Source organism: Drosophila ananassae, chromosome 3L (assembly GCF_017639315.1).
Source record: "Drosophila ananassae strain 14024-0371.13 chromosome 3L, ASM1763931v2, whole genome shotgun sequence".
NCBI lineage: Eukaryota > Metazoa > Arthropoda > Insecta > Diptera > Drosophilidae > Drosophila > Drosophila ananassae.
The window spans coordinates 15,565,261-15,583,409 of record NC_057929.1 but is presented as its reverse complement, the minus strand read 5'-3'; the positions used below and the strand labels follow the sequence as shown (position 1 = coordinate 15,583,409).

General features: G+C 46.5%; 4 protein-coding genes across 8 annotated transcripts; all 4 read left to right on the top strand.

Moving 5' to 3' along the window:
- Positions 1 to 13: 13 nt before the first annotated feature.
- Positions 14 to 1,988, top strand: LOC6494156 (juvenile hormone esterase). Its single transcript, XM_001960818.4, has 5 exons — positions 14 to 214; positions 271 to 568; positions 625 to 810; positions 882 to 1,734; positions 1,787 to 1,988. Exons 1-5 carry the CDS (start codon positions 29 to 31, stop codon positions 1,959 to 1,961), a joined length of 1,698 nt encoding a protein of 565 aa, XP_001960854.1. The 5' UTR covers positions 14 to 28; the 3' UTR covers positions 1,962 to 1,988.
- A 276-nt stretch (positions 1,989 to 2,264) lies between these two features.
- LOC6494157 (juvenile hormone esterase) lies at positions 2,265 to 5,116 on the top strand. Its single transcript, XM_001960817.4, has 7 exons — positions 2,265 to 2,586; positions 2,681 to 2,829; positions 3,000 to 3,244; positions 3,300 to 3,597; positions 3,651 to 4,396; positions 4,461 to 4,750; positions 4,807 to 5,116. The coding sequence occupies exons 3-7, from the start codon at positions 3,011 to 3,013 to the stop codon at positions 4,997 to 4,999; spliced, it is 1,761 nt and encodes a 586-aa protein (XP_001960853.1). The 5' UTR covers positions 2,265 to 2,586; positions 2,681 to 2,829; positions 3,000 to 3,010; the 3' UTR covers positions 5,000 to 5,116.
- A 703-nt stretch (positions 5,117 to 5,819) lies between these two features.
- LOC6494158 lies at positions 5,820 to 6,835 on the top strand. The gene is made up of 3 exons (XM_001960816.3): positions 5,820 to 6,229; positions 6,287 to 6,454; positions 6,510 to 6,835. Exons 1-3 carry the CDS (start codon positions 6,019 to 6,021, stop codon positions 6,773 to 6,775), a joined length of 645 nt encoding a protein of 214 aa, XP_001960852.1. The 5' UTR covers positions 5,820 to 6,018; the 3' UTR covers positions 6,776 to 6,835.
- Positions 6,836 to 7,047: 212 nt separating this feature from the next.
- On the top strand, positions 7,048 to 16,466 carry LOC6494159 (protein spinster). Of its 5 annotated transcripts, none has more exons than XM_044715673.1 (8): positions 7,048 to 7,768; positions 11,567 to 11,924; positions 12,248 to 12,574; positions 13,245 to 13,506; positions 14,682 to 14,780; positions 14,840 to 15,022; positions 15,083 to 15,215; positions 15,685 to 16,466. In XM_044715673.1, the coding sequence occupies exons 1-8, from the start codon at positions 7,402 to 7,404 to the stop codon at positions 15,735 to 15,737; spliced, it is 1,782 nt and encodes a 593-aa protein (XP_044571608.1). In that variant the 5' UTR covers positions 7,048 to 7,401; the 3' UTR covers positions 15,738 to 16,466. The 5 variants fall into 5 exon arrangements, with proteins under 5 accessions (XP_044571608.1, XP_032306168.1, XP_032306167.1 ...); XM_032450277.2 differs by lacking the exon at positions 13,245 to 13,506 and adding an exon at positions 12,760 to 13,021; XM_032450276.2 differs by lacking the exon at positions 15,685 to 16,466 and adding an exon at positions 15,321 to 15,509.
- Positions 16,467 to 18,149: the final 1,683 nt, after the last annotated feature.

Genomic DNA, 18,149 nt, shown 5'->3' with positions numbered 1-18,149 from the left:
CCATTTTCGTTCAATTTAAGTTTTTAAAATGCTTGTTAGAGCTCTAGGAGCACTGTTCTTGTTGGCGGCTGTCAGTGGTGATTCCCTGGACGTGTGCCTGCAGGATCTGGGATGTTTGAAGGGCACAGAAATGCCAGGATTTCAGACCGGCAGCTTCGAGTCCTTTCTCGGCATACCCTTTGCTCAGCCGCCAGTGGGAGAGCTTCGCTTCAAGGTGCTGTCATCCAGATAACTTCTGCCCACACGGATTATTTCATGGCTTCCCTTTAGAATCCTAAACCAGCTACTGCCTGGAACGGCGTTCGGGACGCAGGCACGGCCATGGACAGTTGCCTGCAAAGGAACTATTTTATCGATGGCTGGCCGATTTTGGGATCGGAGGACTGCCTTTATTTGAACGTCTACAGGCCGAAGGAAGAAACCTCCACCCTCCTACCCGTTATGGTCTACGTCCACTCTGGTGGTTTCTTCAGCGGCTCCGCTCATCCCATAGGCAGTGGCCCCGAGTACCTAATGGATGCAGGAGGCGTTATTGTGGTGACCATAAGCTATCGCGTTGGTCCTTTTGGCGAGTGCCTTTGCAAAGCTCCTAATATCACCCTTTTCTGAACCCTAATCTTTCAGGTTTTTTAAGCACGGGTGATGAGCACATGCCAGGTAATTTTGGACTCAAGGATCAGCGTCTAGCACTGCAGTGGGTGCAGCGTTATATAAGAAGTTTTGGTGGCGACCCAGACATGGTTACTCTTTTCGGGCACAGCGCCGGAGGAGTTTCCACGCACCTCCATATGCTGAGTCCAGGTTCGAAAGGTAGGTTGTTATTTTTACGGCTCCTGGGGAGTTTTATAAAATGAAATCTTAAATATGTTTTGTTTTCCAAGGTCTGTTTCATCGCGCCATGTCCTTGACAGGCATGTGGTTCTCTCCGACCATAACTATTCTAAAGGATCCACTTTCGCAAACTCGATACTTGGCCAAATTGGCCGGCATAGCGGAGGCCGAGAGCCTTAGTAGCAAGGATCTTGCTCAGAAACTAAGCGATGTGGATGCCACGAAGCTTTTAAAGAGTATCGACAGCCTTAAGGTGTTTGACACCCTGCCTCAGCTCCACTCCCGGCCTGTTATAGAGCCGGTAGGCTGTCCTGATGCCTTCCTGGTCGAGGATCCACTGACCACACACTTGTCTGGAAACATGCACCAGGTGCCTTGGGTAATCAGCTACAATTCGCGGACTGGGGAGGGAACACTAACCCTCTTACATGCTTTTGTTGATGCCAAGCGACAAGAGGAGTTCAACGAGAACTTCCTGGAACACATGGCCTTGGCCCTCAGTCTGCCGGAGGGCACTGATCCAGAGGTGGTGCAGGATATATTCGATGCGTATCAGTTTCATGGGAAAGGCCTGAACAACGACACCCTTCTGGACCTGGCGGAGATCAGCGGGGACTTTAATTTCTTCTACCCGATGTATCAGACAATAGTCTCATATGCAGGATATGCGGATCTCGAAAAGAATCCCTTATCTGTTTACATCTTTGACTACGAAGGATCACGTCCTGCTACAGTGTTTGTCAGTGGAAATGATTTGAATTACGGAGTGGGAGCTGGACATATGGAAGACGGCCTTCATACGATTCGCATAAAGGGTTTTGTAGAGGACTACCCGAAGGACTCACTGGATGCCAAAGTGACCCAAAGAATGAGTGAACTGGTGACCCAATTCGGGAAAACGGGGTAGGTAAAGTGTATACTATTTAAGGATGTATTTTAATGACTCTATCACTAGAATTTTCCGTGAGGATGCCACCTGCCAGGCCTCGGATCTTAAGGACCAAAAGATGTGCAATTACTTGTTTTTTTATGGTCATACCAGTACAGGAACCTTCCAGGAATCTGTCCAGAATAGCCTAGATCTAACAAGATTTGCCTTATGGAAAAAACTGTATATGTCGAAGCAATAAAGGGTCTCTACAAGAGGAGCTACCCTACTTATAGGCATACATATTAAAATAATTCTCAGCAGTTAAATAAAGTAGAACGGAACTTGTAATCCAACCTGGGGGAGCTGGGCCATTGTGATGGCTTTTGTTCCCTTTTTGTTAAAGACTGCTCCCCTTTTTGCAATTGTCTGGCATTCGAAGGTCAATTTAAATATGCAGAATGGGAGCAGAATGAGATTAAGTGCGAATAACAGAGTACAGATAAGATAGGCCTTCGGCGACTTACGCCACCCAAGCCCAGTCAGCCCCCAAGCCCTGCTCCAGGGGCAACACTTTCTACTTGCTCTGGCGCTCAGGCGCGTGTTTCAAATTACACGGAACCAGATTTAGATTCTCACTAACATCCAAATCGAGATAGAGATCAAGATCGGAAAAGGCTAGTTGCAGTTCCAGATCAATTGATATCCGCTGCGATCAAGCATACGCCGTGTGGACCCCGCTCGTGCCTGCTCTGAATAAATTTTCCACTAACGAGATCAGTTCGTTTCTCAGATCTCTGGTCGTAAGAAGAGAGTTGGGGGCCTACAGTGTAGATTCAACACCTACCTGACGAATTCGTTATAAAATAACTCTATTTAGCGGAAAGGTTGGTTAGTTTATAAAATTCTGTGCGAATATTTGGCATTTGTTAAGGTCATCCGAGTGGTTGCCAGTTAATATTTTATATATTTTTTTCTCAGTGTTCGCGAGAGAGAGAAGCCGGCGGAAGTTTTTCCTCGGCCGGAGTTTACGATTAAATTGAATGGCTGACCCTCGAACGCGGCTAGATCGATTCGGACCTTCGAAGAGGCAGGTTCTTCGAGACGTTCTTCCCTTGCCAGATCCAAGCGTAAGTGCTCGGATATTTCTGACTGCAGATGGCCCAACTCCGAATAGAGTTTACATCATCCGCATCAGCCCGTCAAAATAAATCTGTGGAAGTCCCCAAAATACGAGCATAAATAACAGCTTGATAGGCCGATAATTAATTAGCCCGGTAATTAATTGGCTCCATTTCAGTCACCGCCAACATGAGTCAACCATGGATTTCGGTAGTGATGCTGCTGCTCTGCTACTGCGATGGACCCACCACCACGGCTGTCACCACGGCCTCGGAGGCCCAGTCACTGGATGCCCTCACCGTCTGCCCGCCTAGTGTGGGCTGTCTCAAGGGCACAATCCGCGCCGGCTACCAGGTGGAACGGTTCGAGGCCTTCATGGGCATTCCCTACGCCCTGCCGCCTGTCGGAGAGCTGCGATTCAGTGTGGGTTCGGTAACCAGACATCCTCGATTGCTAACAGCAGCTTTTGGGCTTTCAGAACCCGAAGGCGATGCCGAAGCTGCGAGGAGTTTACAATGCCAGTCAGGCCAGGACGGACTGCATCCAGAAGAACTACCTGCTACCCACCCCCATAGTTTACGGCGAAGAAGACTGTCTGTATCTGAATGTCTATCGGCCGATCAGACTCCGACCATCTAGCCTTCCTGTGATGGTCTACATTCATGGCGGTGGCTTCTTCGGCGGCTCTGCCGGACCAGGTGTCTCAGGACCCGAGTATTTCATGGACTCCGGAGAGGTCATACTGGTAACAGTGGCCTATAGACTGGGCCCGTTTGGTAAGTTTGTCATGTCATCGACAGGGAAACTGCTAAAGATACTGCTCCACCAGGTTTCCTGTCCACCCATGATGCTGCCATGCCCGGAAACTTTGGTCTGAAGGACCAGAACATGGCCCTGCGCTGGGTGCAGCGAAACATTCGCTACTTCGGTGGTGACCCCTCGAGTGTGACTATCTTCGGACAGAGTGCCGGAGGCGTGGCGGCCCACATGCATCTATTGAGTCCTCGTTCCAGAGGACTCTTCCACCGCGTAATCAGCATGAGCGGCACTGCCAATGTGCCTTTTGCCATTACGGATGAGCCCCTTAGGCAGGCCCGTCGCCTAGCCGAGCTGGCTCGGGTGAAGGATGCCAGGAATCTGAGCACTGTAAAGCTCACCCGGGCACTCCGTCGATTAAATGCCGTAGACTTGCTGAATGCGGGCGATGGCCTCAAGTACTGGGATGTCGATCACATGACCAACTTCCGTCCAGTAGTGGAGAGAGGGATTTCCGAGGGAGAGATCTTCTTGGGTGATCATCCGAAGGATATGCTGAAAAATGGTAGGCTCCCGGCCCTGCCCCTGCTCCTTGGCACGGTGCCGGGGGAAGGAGCTGTTCGGGTGGTGAACATCAATGAGAACCAGACACTTCGCGAAAGCTTCAATTCCCGCTTCGACGAACTGCTCCAAGAGCTAATGGAGTTTCCTCCTGGCCTTGACCAGGAGAGACTCAAGCAGGGCATGAAGCTTCTGGTGGGCGAGTATTTCCAGGGCCAGCACAAGGTCAACGATGAGACTGTCCAAGGATTCATGGATGTAAGGATGTCCTGGGAGTCTAGTGATAACCTTATCTAGTAATTTGTTATCCATGTCCCGCCAGTTAATCACGGATCGGGGCTTTAAGCAACCCCTCTACAATACCATTCGTCAGGAAGTCCACCGTGGCTCGAATCCTGTCTTCCTGTACAGCTTCAACTACCGCGGTCCCCTCAGCTATGCCTCGGCCTATACTCTCGCCGATGTGTCTGGAAAATACGGAGTGGTTCACTGCGATGATCTGCTCTACCTCTTCCGGAGCCCTTTACTCTTCCCTGATTTTGAACGAGACTCCACAGAAGCCAAAGTGATTAAGTCTTTTGTGGATTACTTTGTTTACTTTGCAAAGTTCGGGTGAGCGTAGCTCTAATGAAGTTAATAAATCAACTAATCCCGGCTTTTTTAAACAGAAAACCTAGGAATTCGGAGGCCCTGACCCAGTGCACTCGGGAACAGCTACAATCCCGTCCAACTGGCATTTGCGATTACCAAGAGTTCGTAAACTCCCCCAAGGGTTTTGAAATCCAGGTGGCCAAAGAATTTCAGATCGGCAGGGTTAAGCTCTGGGCCAGTATACTCAATGAGGACAGCAGTGGTTCCTAGTCATCATCAACAGTATACATATTATTATATTAAGTTCTGTCTCTTATGTTTTATATTTATGTAATGTAAGGAAACAAAAACATAACTTTTTAATAATACAGTAAATTTTTATATTCATTTATATTTATATCGTCCTCCCCATGAACTTTCCACATTTTGAAAGGAATAGCCCAAAAAATTCAAAAAAAAATTTAAAAAAATATTTTTTTCTCAGGTTTTGACGCAGAATGGTGGAGAATCGAGCCACAAATCGTTTAAGGTGTATCACTCAAGAATCGGATGGAAATTGGCCAAGATATAGCCATCGCTGGGGACCATATCGTTCTCCCCATGCACTTTCCACATTTTGAAGGGGATAGCCCAGAAAATGACACAAAAAATGTAGAAAATATTTTGTTTTTAGATTTTGATGCAGAATGATGGAGAATCGATCCACAAATCGTTTAAGGTACTCCGCTCAAGAATCGGGTGGAAATTGGCCAAGATATAGCTATCGCTGGGGACCATATCGTCCTCCCCATGCACTTTCTACGTTTTGAAGGGGATAACACAGAAAATTAAAAAAAAAATTTAAAAAATATTTTGTTTTTCGATTTCGATGCAGAATGATGGAGAATTGATCCACAAATCGTTAAAGGTATTCCGCTCAAGAATCGCATGGAAATTGGCCAAGATATAGCCTTCACGAGAACCTATATTGTACCTTTAAAAAAATTCCGCTAGAGGGTCGGATGGTTTTTGGCAAAAAACCCATGCATTCACGAACTCCTCGGACTAGGACACCTGTGCCCATTTTAAGGTATGTGGAAGTGCAATGAACTCTACCATCTGATGGTTTGTTGTGACTATTTGCTGGTAAATTAGGTTGAAGCATGCAAGTGTCCTTTGTCAACTGGACATATTTATGTCAACGCCGCATGCAATTTAAATCAATAATCGCAGGGAAAGCGCCATTGTTGGAGGTCCTGCAGGACGCCACGGTCAGTTCAAATTTGCAAGGCTGAGAGAAAAGTTCATTAATGGAATTGCGTACAAAAGTGGCTATTTTTCCCGTTGTCCTGGTGGGATTTTTGCTCTCCATGGGCGATGGGTATCTGAAGAATGTTCGCGTGGAGGAGATTCCATTCGCGGGACAACAGGTAGCCAGGAGCAGTAGCCGAGCCAGCGGCATCCACCTCATATCCAGTATCGAGCACCAGCGCACCTTTTTGCACCTCTTTCATGTGCCCTGTGAGTGACTTTTGATCAGTTATTATTTCCAAAAATTTTCAAATTCAAAATTCGCAGATATCATCTGCTTTTACGCTGCCAAGGGAAAGTGGCCGTATGTCCCAGGATTCATGAAGTACCGAGTGGATAATGCAGCTCGCAGTTTCTTTCACCAGAACGACAGCTTCATCAAACAGTTTTGTACAAAGTGGATCCAGGTGAAGGAGTGTTTTCGCCCCATTTTCGGTGGGTATTGCAATATATAGACCGTTATTAACAATAATATCTTGGGGATCTTTAGACAAATCCAACACCACTAGCTCCGAGGCGGATGTAGAGACCCTGGATGCTAAGATCCAGAATCAGCGATGTGACTGCGACAAACTGCTCTCCACGGAGGCCCCAGTGCCTGTGGTATACTTTGACAAAAACTACATTGGAAACGTAAGCACTGAGACTATCATGAATACGATCGAGTTTCTTGAGAGCTTCCTGCCGCCGCCCACTAAAAAACATAAACGCAAGAATCGTGTAAGAGGTCGCTTGGATGAAATTGATATTGATTAATGATTTTTACTCAAAACTTAAAATTGGCCCCAATAAAGGAATTCAAATTAGCCCGCTAAAAAGCTTTTTGTGGGAAAATATCGATATGTGGTTTCTTTGAAATTTTCATAAATCATTTATTAATTATGCATTCCTAAAACTTAGGTCTTTAATTATTAAAATATTTATCCAAATATAAATGTTTTGAAAATTGTCCCTTTCTCGGTGTCCAGTATCTGTTATCGTTATCGATATAAATATTTTGGTATTTTTGTACTTTGGTATTTAATCAACAATCCCAATGTTATCGGTATCGAAAGGACAAGTGGTCACACTCAACGCCGACGAAGCTCCATAAAAACTACTTTTGCCAAAACAATTGGAAAATCGAGTAGCAGAAGAGCAACAGCACCGCTGCGGTAGAAATTAGTGCCGTTGACTTTCATCTCTCATCGGCTGGCGGTGTTTATTTGTTGTTAAGATAAGTTGGTGCTCCGAGCTACTCAACTAACGCTGCCAACGAAGCTTCTTTCGCAAAGTGTGCGTGTGCCGCGTTGCAACTTTTGTTTTTGCGAAACGCGATTTTATTAGATCCAGATCCGCGAATCTGAATTAAAAACCGGCGGAGACGAGGAGAGAACGGGTGAATGTCTCAGAAACATCAAAAGCAATCCTACCAGCCGCTACCCACCGCGGCCGCCATGGATAATCCGGCGATGAGCCAGAGCAGTAGTAGCGGCGGCAGCAGTAGGGGCGGCAGCCGCGAGGATATCGCCAACCTGGCCCCCATGGGACTGCCTGCCACACACTCATCGCAGCAACTGATGCATTCAGACTCAGACAGCATGGAAGAGCGGCATCACCTACGTCCAAACCCATCGGGGGATCCTATTTTACCTATACATCCGGCCGTGCCCCTTCACCTGGGCGCCGTTCGGGCGTCTGAGTGGTTCGCGGTGTCGGTACTCTGCTTCGTCAACCTCATCAACTACATGGACCGTTTCACGATCGCCGGTAAGTGCTCCAACTGGAATGGGCTTTGAGGCTATCCTGTTGAATGCTCCTTTGTCGGACAGCAGCTGGGAGGATCGGTTAGCGCTTTATGTTTGTTGACATTTGAGGAGTAGATTGCTGTAGGCTTAGTCATCTGCCAATGAGAGTTTCCCGTTCGCATCAGATGTTGTTTTCGAAACTAAGCGTGGAGATTGCGTACGCGAGTTTACGCCTCCTCTGACGGAGGGGGGCATGACTAACCATTACAAATTGAATCACGCGATCAAAATATATTCAACCCGCACAGACAGAGACCGTTTATCGCTTGCTAATTTACTGATAAAGGGAACTGCTTCCCCGGGACATTTCCACTCTCTGGCTGGCAATCAATCAGGCAGTTCCTAGCACCAGAGTGTGATAAAAAAACTAAAAAAAAAAGTAAAGATCAGGGCGCCTGACGTGGGGTGATCTTGGCTGGGTAATAGCTGATCATTAGCCGATCAGAGGACCCACCCGCGTGACAATTAGCGACTTATCGTATGTTTCGGTCTTAAAAATAAACTACAGCTCAAGTTGCCACTTCTCGCTTGTTTATTTAGTTTATGGGGGAAATTGGAGTCTAGCTTCTTGGGCATCTCGTATGCGGGCGCCTTCAATTGAATAGCTAGCGAGTAGTTAGGGCCGGATAGCGTCTACTATTTGGTCTGCAAGTGGAGTGTCGGCGTGACTCGCGTATCACATTCCACTTCATCAACGCCCCCAGACCCAACCGATTAAATGGAAACTTGTTTACTTGCGCGATTACAGGGAGCAACAAGTTATCACTAAAAACGGTCACCCCACCCTTGGGTTGCTTGGGATAATCTCCATAATCATTGCAGTGAGCCTCCATAAGGGCTAGCCCACCCCCAAACATTTCGCAATCGTGTGACCAAGAACTTGAGCCACTTATCAGTTGATTGCCTTGGCAGGGATTGGAAGATTTCAATTAGAAATCGATTTTATAAGCCTCTGATAGGAGGAATGCAAAATATGCGATCACCCGAGCAGGAAGTGGCAGGTTAGTCACTGGAATGAGTTCTGATAACAATTACAAGCAGCCGCCCACCATGTAACCAACTGCACCCGCTGCAGTGCTGATGCGAACACGTGTCTCTCGAGCTGGCAGGGCCTTTGGCAAAGTGCAGTGATTAGATTACCTTGTCGACTTGCCCAACCAGTAGTTTCGACACAATCCCACGTTTACTGCTACTCGGTTTGACATCTGACCGCCTTATACACATAATTATAATTTAAAGCGCGTCTGGCCTCAGCGGCGACCTCCAAACTCTGCTGAATTCGGTTGTCGGCTGTTGCATACGATTGCTCGCTATTTTTTTTAGCAATACCCTTTGCTTGGTTGGGTCTCTGGATCGGTTCAATCACAGTGCTCCTTCTGCCTCAGTTGTTGACAATCTGGTGGCGAACTTTGGTCGGAACAGAGATCTGCCAGTCTAAATATACTCATGTGGGCTAAATGCATATATGTATGTATCAGAGACACTGCCTCCGACGTAATTTTCTTGGCTCCCACCCAGGCAAGAAACAGAATCTGAACAATTTCCTCTGCCGATTGTTTCAAAACATCTTTTTACTTTCAATATTTGGCTCTATTAGGGGATCCACCTTCCCCAGAAGTGATATAAGCTATCTAGTATACCATTTAATTCATTCGGAAGTGACTGAGCCGCTCCTAATACATATACTTTGTATAATGCAAGTGATTAGCCCGCCGCCTTGCATATCTTTATCAAATATTTCGACGGGGGCTTGTGGAATCCGGTGGACGTCACTGGTTCTATTTTGCATTTTTGTGTCAACGCCCTCCGCACAAGTGCAGTGCCGGGCTAGAAGAAGGGTTTTTGTTGAAAACATTGGGGTAGGAACTGAATCTGGAATCTCTTTCACTGTCGGCTCTGCTTTCACAATTGATTTCCACCTGCTCGGAAAAGAAAGTTTCTCTTTGGGCTCAGCATTCAAATGCATTCCAAGCGAAAGTCACACGCAGCCTCGCTTTTTTTTCGGGCCGAAAAGTATCTGCCAGATATTCAGTTTAATCATCGTCCGATTTTAAAAAGCTTACGCTGCAGATCGCGCGACTTTTCAAGGTTAACGTCACCAGATGCCGTCGACCAGAGGATGGGGCCAGAACAGGGCAGGGGGGGCTAACTGAGAACAGAAAGTCACTTTTTCATTCATGGCGACGGCGGGTTTTGGCGGCAGTAGTCTACCACTAGTCCCCAGTTCTGTTGATAAACAAAACTGTTGTTGAGCCTGGGGGACTCCAGGCTGGCTGATTAAAAGGTAATTAAGCGTAGAAATGAGTTATAGTTTACTAAAGTCCCCCAGAAAGTGCCAAAAACTCTTCAGTAGAATTTCCCGCTCTCTCTCGAGAGAGAGCCAAACTGGTTCTGAGTCTCCAACTACCGGCGTGTTCTCGTGTATGTGTATATGTGTGTGTGTATGTGTTGCCTACGTTGCCGGAACTCCCCTTGGGGCCTTGGGGGTAGAGGATGCCTACGTACTAAGCACTGATATGCGCTTTTCGCCACTGTTTCTGTTTGTGGCCAAGAATGCCATAAACAATCGGAATGTCTTGCGGGGAACAACCAGATTACACACCACCACCACAACCACCCCATTGGGGTGTGCCCCACGCCTCGCTCCCACTCTCTGGCACTCTCGCTCTCTGGCGTTTAGCGCTCTCCACTGCACCCTGCATACACACACCATTATCGCGTGGCGTCCTCCAACCGTTACGTCACTTGGCAAGTCAAACAAACGCGCTGATTGGTCGAAAACATCGTACGATAAATTTCTCAAAGCGAAATGAGCAAAAAGACCCAGAAAATGGAATAATTAAAAAGCAAACGCTGATTCACTGCAGCTCCAGCCTCGTCTGGTATGGACTGTGGCGGGGAGTGAGGCGGGTTGGGGCTGTGGAGACTCTCTCTTTGGGCTCTGTTTCTCTTTTGCTTTTTTTCCCCGTTTTTTATGGCCAACTGTTGAGCTTTTGTTGCCTCACCACGCCGCTGCCGCTGCCGGCGTAGCATTCCGATCACTCTCTCCGCGTGCTCCACTACCCCCCATGCCCCCATGCCAGGCCCCCATTCTGGGCTTCTGTTTACTTTCTGGTGCTCGAGCACCCAAATAGTCAAGTTTCTTAATTTTATTTTATTTTTTGGGAACACTCGCCAGGGGCCAATGCACGAAGAATAGCTCGAAGCTTGGTCTGAGCTGCAGACAGAATCGGTGTGTTTGTCGGAAGAGAAACAGTTACCGCCGGAGGTCGTTTTGGCCATTAATCGGTGGCTTGCATATCCGTCAGTTAATGGCTTATTAAATGTTTAGGAAGTAGTGAGGATTTGGTGCTAAGGTGATCATATTTAGTAGGAAGGTGACTGCAAGGCTTCTCTCCATCTCTTTTGGAGAGAGAGAGAGCTTTGTGGAGCTTTTGTAACTGTAACACAAGAAGCCGATAACGGGCCATCGAGGACGCTATCATCCCTATCTCCTGTCAGGGCTCCGCTCTAATAGATATTGATGGTTTAATTAATGGACTTGGGGGGATGGCTAGGATGAGCCATATATCTGATAAGATTCCGCAATTCATTCGCCACTAGAGTGCCAATAATAGCTACTCCCCTGCCCCCAGGCACTCATCTTCCGACTAGACTTACGTAAACCCCTCAACGATCTGTTTATTTTTGCAATTAACAACCTGATACCTCAATGATAAACAACTAAAAACTAAATACTCCAACCATCTTCTTTTCGCAGGAGTGCTCACGGACGTCCGGGATGACTTCAACATCGGAAACGACAAGGCGGGACTGCTCCAGACCGTCTTCGTCACCTCGTACATGGTCTGCGCCCCGATCTTCGGCTACCTCGGCGACCGCTACTCCCGCCCCTGGATCATGGCGGTGGGCGTGGGCCTGTGGAGCACAACCACCCTACTGGGGTCCTACATGCAGGACTTTGGCTGGTTCATCACCTTCCGGGCGCTGGTGGGCATTGGAGAGGCCTCCTACAGCACCATAGCCCCAACCATCATATCCGACCTGTTCGTCTCGGACATGCGCTCCAAGATGCTGGCGCTGTTCTACTTCGCCATTCCGGTGGGATCCGGCCTGGGGTGAGTGTCCAAAGATCAGTCCGGCAGATGGGGTCTTATCGCCGGTCTGGCCGCTTATCAGGCGGCAGATGCTAATGGGGCCAAAGGCTAGACTCTTCGCGAAATCAGTACCAGAAGCGTGAGAAGCATCACGAGACTCCGGCTGGCAATTGATATTGGATTTCGTTTGGAATGCCGCTGGTGGCAATTGGTGGCTCTAATTGAATTTGAGTGCCGGGTCAACTGGGGGGTTGATTGCCACTTGCGCACCGCCCAATTGGCGTCCAATGCAACGGGTCAACTAATACCAATTACTGATGGCCTTACTCCTGTTTTTCCCGCAGTTACATCGTCGGCTCCAAGACAGCCCACCTGGCCAACAACTGGCGCTGGGCGTTGCGGGTCACCCCCATCCTGGGTGTCATTGCCGTGGTGCTGATTCTGCTCATCAAGGACCCGCCCCGGGGACACAGCGAGGGATCCCAGAACCTGGAGGCCACCACCTACAAGAAGGACATCTGCGAGCTGTTGAAGAATCGCTCGTTCATGCTCTCCACGGCGGGCTTCACCTGCGTGGCCTTTGTGGCAGGCGCCCTGGCATGGTGGGGTCCTTCCTTCATCTACCTAGGCATGAAGATGCAGCCCGGCAACGAGGATCTCGTCCAGGACAAGTAAGTGTTTGAGTCCCCGAAACAGATTCCCCATTTTCACGGCAACAGATGCCTATTCCCAAATGAGAATCAAGTCTGTCGTGAAGGTGGGGGACTGAACCCTGAACCTTATCGACCCCCTGACACTCCCAAACGACTAAGCGAGCGCCGTTGAATCAAATCTGGATTTCCATTCGTTCCTAAAGCATCTCGTATATGTTCGGGATTGTGGCGATGCTGGCCGGCTTGATTGGAGTGCCGCTGGGCTCCATACTGGCCCAACGACTGCGGGCCCCGTATCCAAAGTGCGATCCGTACATCTGTGCGGCGGGACTGATCATATCGGCGCCGATGGTGTTCGCCGCTCTGGTGATGCCCCAGAGGAGCGAGACCTGGTGCTACTTCTTCGTGTTTGTAGCTCAGGTGGCCCTCAACCTGTGCTGGTCGATAGTTGCCGACATCCTGCTGGTAAGCATCCCGATGGTGCCTTGAAGCGTTAAGTAATCAGCAAGCCAAGCCATAACGAAAGCCAATCCGCTCGAAAGCCTCGAACTTCGCACTAATGAGAACCCCGTTTGGAAGCTGTTATCCTCCTACTCCCTGTTCTATCTATTCTACTGCCCTCTGACCTCTAACCTTTTTGGCAAAAACTAACCGAAAGTGAACTTCCCCCTAAAACTCTATCACCCAGCGTTGCGTTCAACTTCGGAGTCATCACAATGGTGGCGGGCCTGATCGGTGTGCCGTTGGGCTCGTTCCTCTCGCAGTTCCTGAAAAAGCGCTATCCCACCGCCGATCCGATCATCTGCGCCTTCGGCCTGCTCCTGAGCGCTCCCCTGCTGACCGGGGCCTGCCTGCTGGTGAACAGCAATTCCGCGGGCACCTACGCCCTTATCTTTTTCGGGCAGTTAGCTTTAAATTTAAATTGGGCAGTCGTTGCGGATATCCTGCTGGTAAGCCAAGAGACACCTACCTCCAGGTAGATCTCTATTTCCCGCTCTATGCTTTGTAAACTATTTGCACCACAACAATCGTTTGTATCGTTTGTAATTACACACTGAGATTAATTAACTTTTTACTGTTATAATCAAAATCCTCACATAATGCCTGCCATCCACTCACATCCTCTAACCCCATAAGTGTTGTCCTTCATCCGGTGATAGATATTATTGTGACTAGTAGCCTATGGAGTTTCTTAACTCGGATTCGGATTCGGATTAAAGCGTGCCACTTGGGCCATAAAAAGTATACCAGATAGCCCGTCAGGTGCTGGTGATGATGATGCAATGGAAGATAACACCGTGACGGGTCAGATAATGGCTGCAAGGCCATGTCCCACCTACAGACGCAATACTCTCACGCACAGATACAGGTTGCTCGGTGTGGTGCGTTCTATATTTGGCAGATCGGCGGGCCATTAGATATATATATGTATACACCGCAACATGCACTATTTTCCGTATTTGTCAACTCTTGTCGACGCACTTGTAGTCGCTTTTTAGCCGCCACTCCGAGACAGAAGAAGGCCAATCGGGCCAAAACCGATTATCTAATAGAAGTCCCACCTTGCCGCCACCATCACACCGCTTTGCCCCTCACCACCCACTGATTCACATGGTATTTTGTTTATAACAGTAAAAAATTAATGCCTCCAACAGTTTAGACCTCAACGAATTGCCACAATTTAGAATTAAAGATAGGACCGCCTTGTAACTCAAAAAAAAAATAAAAAACTGAAAAGGTAGCGCTAAAACTGTTCCCAGCCAGGCCCGCCACCAGACCTCCACCGAATCTGTTCCCACCGCTGGGGACACGAACCCAAGAATGTTACTAGGCCGCGGTACCGTTTTCTTTGTTCCCCCCATTCTTGAGTGGCTCCATCTTTGGCGAGCTTTTGGCAATTTTCAAATTAGTATTATTTTAATTTTTATAGAGCACTCTCGCACACTAACAGCTTAATATTTATTGGCTTAGTATTAATTATTTAACACTAAAACACTAATTTATTTGTATTTAGATTTTGGCACTTATTGGTTTGTGGTTTTGCTGCTAACTTCAGCTTGGCTTTGCTTTTGAACTCTGAACCCCTCCTTGACCTCCTAGCTAACCTTTGAACTCTCTTCTGTAGTATGTGGTGGTTCCCACCCGTCGCTCCACGGCTGAGGCCTTCCAGATCCTCATCTCGCATGCCCTGGGGGATGCCGGCAGCCCGTACCTGGTGGGAGCGGTAAGTAGACCTTGGAGCCTTAGAGACTCAGTCAGTAAAAATGTCCTTTTTCTTCGCAGATGTCGGAGGCCATCATGAAGCACTTGCAGAAAAATCCCGGCGATTCTGGCTTGTCTACGGAAATGGAGAGCATGTCGCAGGTGGTAGAAGAGACCACCGAGGCTGTAAGTGGCCTGGTCGAAGGTGCAGTCGCTAAAATGGCAGATACCATGGCCATGATCGCGGAAAAGAAACCAGGAGAAGTATGTGTTCCTCCTTGAGGTGTATAGTTCCTCGAATTAATTGGTTTTTATTCATTTCAGTTCTCGGATGTTGTCCAGTTCGAAGGATTGCAGTACGCCCTCTTCTCCACCAGCTTCGTGGAAGTCCTGGGCGGCATATTCTTCCTGATCACAGCCTGTTTCATTATCAAGGACAGGCTAAGGGCTACTCAAGGTAAGGCAATCCCCCATCCGTCCGCATTACACAGATTTGGGAACTTCATCGCCTCCTGATCCTGAATAGCATCCATAAATAAACTAAATTGTTCGCTCTTGGCAGGCGGAAGTGGATCGTCGGAGGCGAGGCGATCGTCACACGCCATGGCCAGTGGTCCGAAGGACGTAGAGTCCTTCAACTCCGACTACTTGGTCCTGTGCACTGACATTGCTCTCCGCGAACGCACGTGATAACAGCGCGTAGTCAGGTGTGGCACATATGTATCACATGAATATATTTTGGCCCCAGTTTCCGGTAGGTGGAATGCTCCAAATTTTGTTCTCGTTATGCGTGCGTTCTACTAAAAAATATCAGATTGGCTTTAACGTTTAACGTCCAAAGTGTCGTTCCCTGTTTCTTTTATTGCTTTTTCTGTTTTGAACTCCAATCTAAACATGAGTTAATAGGTTCTACTCTTATCTTTCAGACGCGTCCCAGCAGCAGGAGCAGCCGCCGCGACGGGAGCAGAATGTTGCCTAATACCAGCCGATCCTTGAGGTTATGCTGCGCACTTGGAGCTCCAACGAGGCGCTGCAGGCTGAACTTTTTCTGACTGAAAACCATCTTTAATTTAAACTCATGCTCACCATGCAGTACACCTCAGTACACCATGCCATCTCAGATAAAGGCGGGGAATCGCATTTGGATTCTAGGATTCTCCTTGTGATGTTCCTATTAGGAGGGATATATCGATGGGATTGGACGGACGGACGGATGGTCGTCGTGGCAGACCCAAGCACGAACTACTTCTCCGTTTGTAGATAGATGCAAAGACACTCTCTCACATGCACCCGAGTCATAGCATTATTCCGAAAGTAATGCCGAATTAGTCGTACATTTAAAAATAGTTTTGGTATTCTAGGCTAAATCAAAATTATGGAGGGAGCAGCCGCTTTCAGTGCATTTGAAATTGATAATGTATCTTATCATCATGGGCATTCGAATGCCGAGTGTTAGAAGTGCCTACTATGCTAATATTGTTCACTGCTTTTATGTATATTATGACACGACTTGTAAATATATTTAAGAAAACACCGGGCCATTGGATAAGTGCATAGTTTGTATCGGTAGTTTCCCCTAATTTTATATATTTTAATCGTAGCTTTACTTAGTTAGACCTGTAACAAATTGGAGAAATGCCCGCACCCTCAACAATTACTGAATATTAAAGATTAATTATACAATAAAACAAGAAACTAAACAAATTAATTGTTCATCTGTGTTTTTATAAACTTTTTAGAGTTTAATCTGGGAAATTTTGAATATCTGGGACTTTTTTTTTGAATAATTCATTTATTAAGCAACCGATTTTAAAACGGAGTACCATCATTGAATCAGAGCATCAATTCCCTTTGATTTGCATCAAAAGTTGGGAAAATCAAACAAACCAATTTTGGGCCATTTTTTGGCTAAAATCATGATGTTACCCCTTTGAAAAATTTCGAAAAATGGGTAAAAAATTCTTTTGCCAGGTTTTGATTAAAAATGATCCCACTCGAAGATACAAGATCGGGAAGGTATAACAATTGTGGATCTGCCTATTATTAGCCAAGTTATGCATGTTTTTCCATTACGAAAAGTGACAAATTGGATCAGCGAATTTCATATTTTTTGTTGGACAAAATCGAAGGTTTTGATACACTTTTTAGTTAATATTTTAGCTATTTCGAAACCTATCCTAAAACGAAATACCATTTATGAATCAGGACTTTAATCCCCTTCAACATGCATCAAAAGTCGGGATAAATGAAACAATAAAATTTCGGCCCAATTTTTGACCAAATACACGATGAAACCCCTTTTTTTCACCCCTTTGAAAAATTACGAAAAATGGGTCAAAATTGTTGTGGCCAGGTTTTGATTGTAAACGATGCTACTCACAGATACAAGATCGGGAAGGTATAACCTTTGTGGATCTGCCGATATTAGCGAAGTAATACATATTTTTCCACTTCAAAATTGAAAAATGGGAACCACGTTTTTGAAATTCGTTTTTTTGGCCAAAATCTCAACTTTTCATACATTTGTTTGTACTTTTCATACAATATTTGAACTATTTCGAAGCCGATTTTAAACGTGTTTTATTTTGAGACATTTGGGGTGTTAAATATGTGTGAAATCGAGATCCTCCCCTCGTTCGTGGGTACTATGTGGGAACATTTTTGAGTAGCATAACTTAGGGTGCTAACCAACATTCCCACATTAATGGTGGGTCTCTGACACTTTGACAGGTCGGATTATCTGGTTAGCAGGTCAATACAGTCACAGTCACATTCACACCTTCAAGCTTCTACCTGATTGGAGGTGCCTTGTCACCTGAAATCCTAATTGAATCAACTTTCTCCCTAATCCCTAATAAAAAACATTTCTCAACACCATTCTACTAATTCCTACGCATAAAAAACAACCCTTACATCCACTCTCCATAAGGTGGTTCAACTTTTCCCAGAAACAATCACTAACTCTATGTTCTAACTCTAATTCCTACACATGACTAACACTGAGTACCATTTTTGGGGGGAGATTATCAGCTATATTACGTGAGGATAATGATTGTTTCATCATTCTTTTCATAATTGGGTCACCTCCACCCCTGTTTTGTCAACAATTAATGGGTTTTTATGATAAATAGGTCAATCACACTACCCTTTTGCACTCAAAAGTGCCATTTTGGAATATACTACCCCCAAAACCCACATTAATATATAAATCCAGTATTCAATCCTCTTGAAAAAATGGAAAGGCGTTATTCAAAATTCCTTATTTGTCCAAAATCTTAATCTTTTCATCCTTTAAGCGAATAATTTAGGAAATTCGTAACCGATTTTAAATTTTTCATGGCAGATCTAATGTTTTCGCAAACAATAATTATCAATAAAAACCAGGCAACAT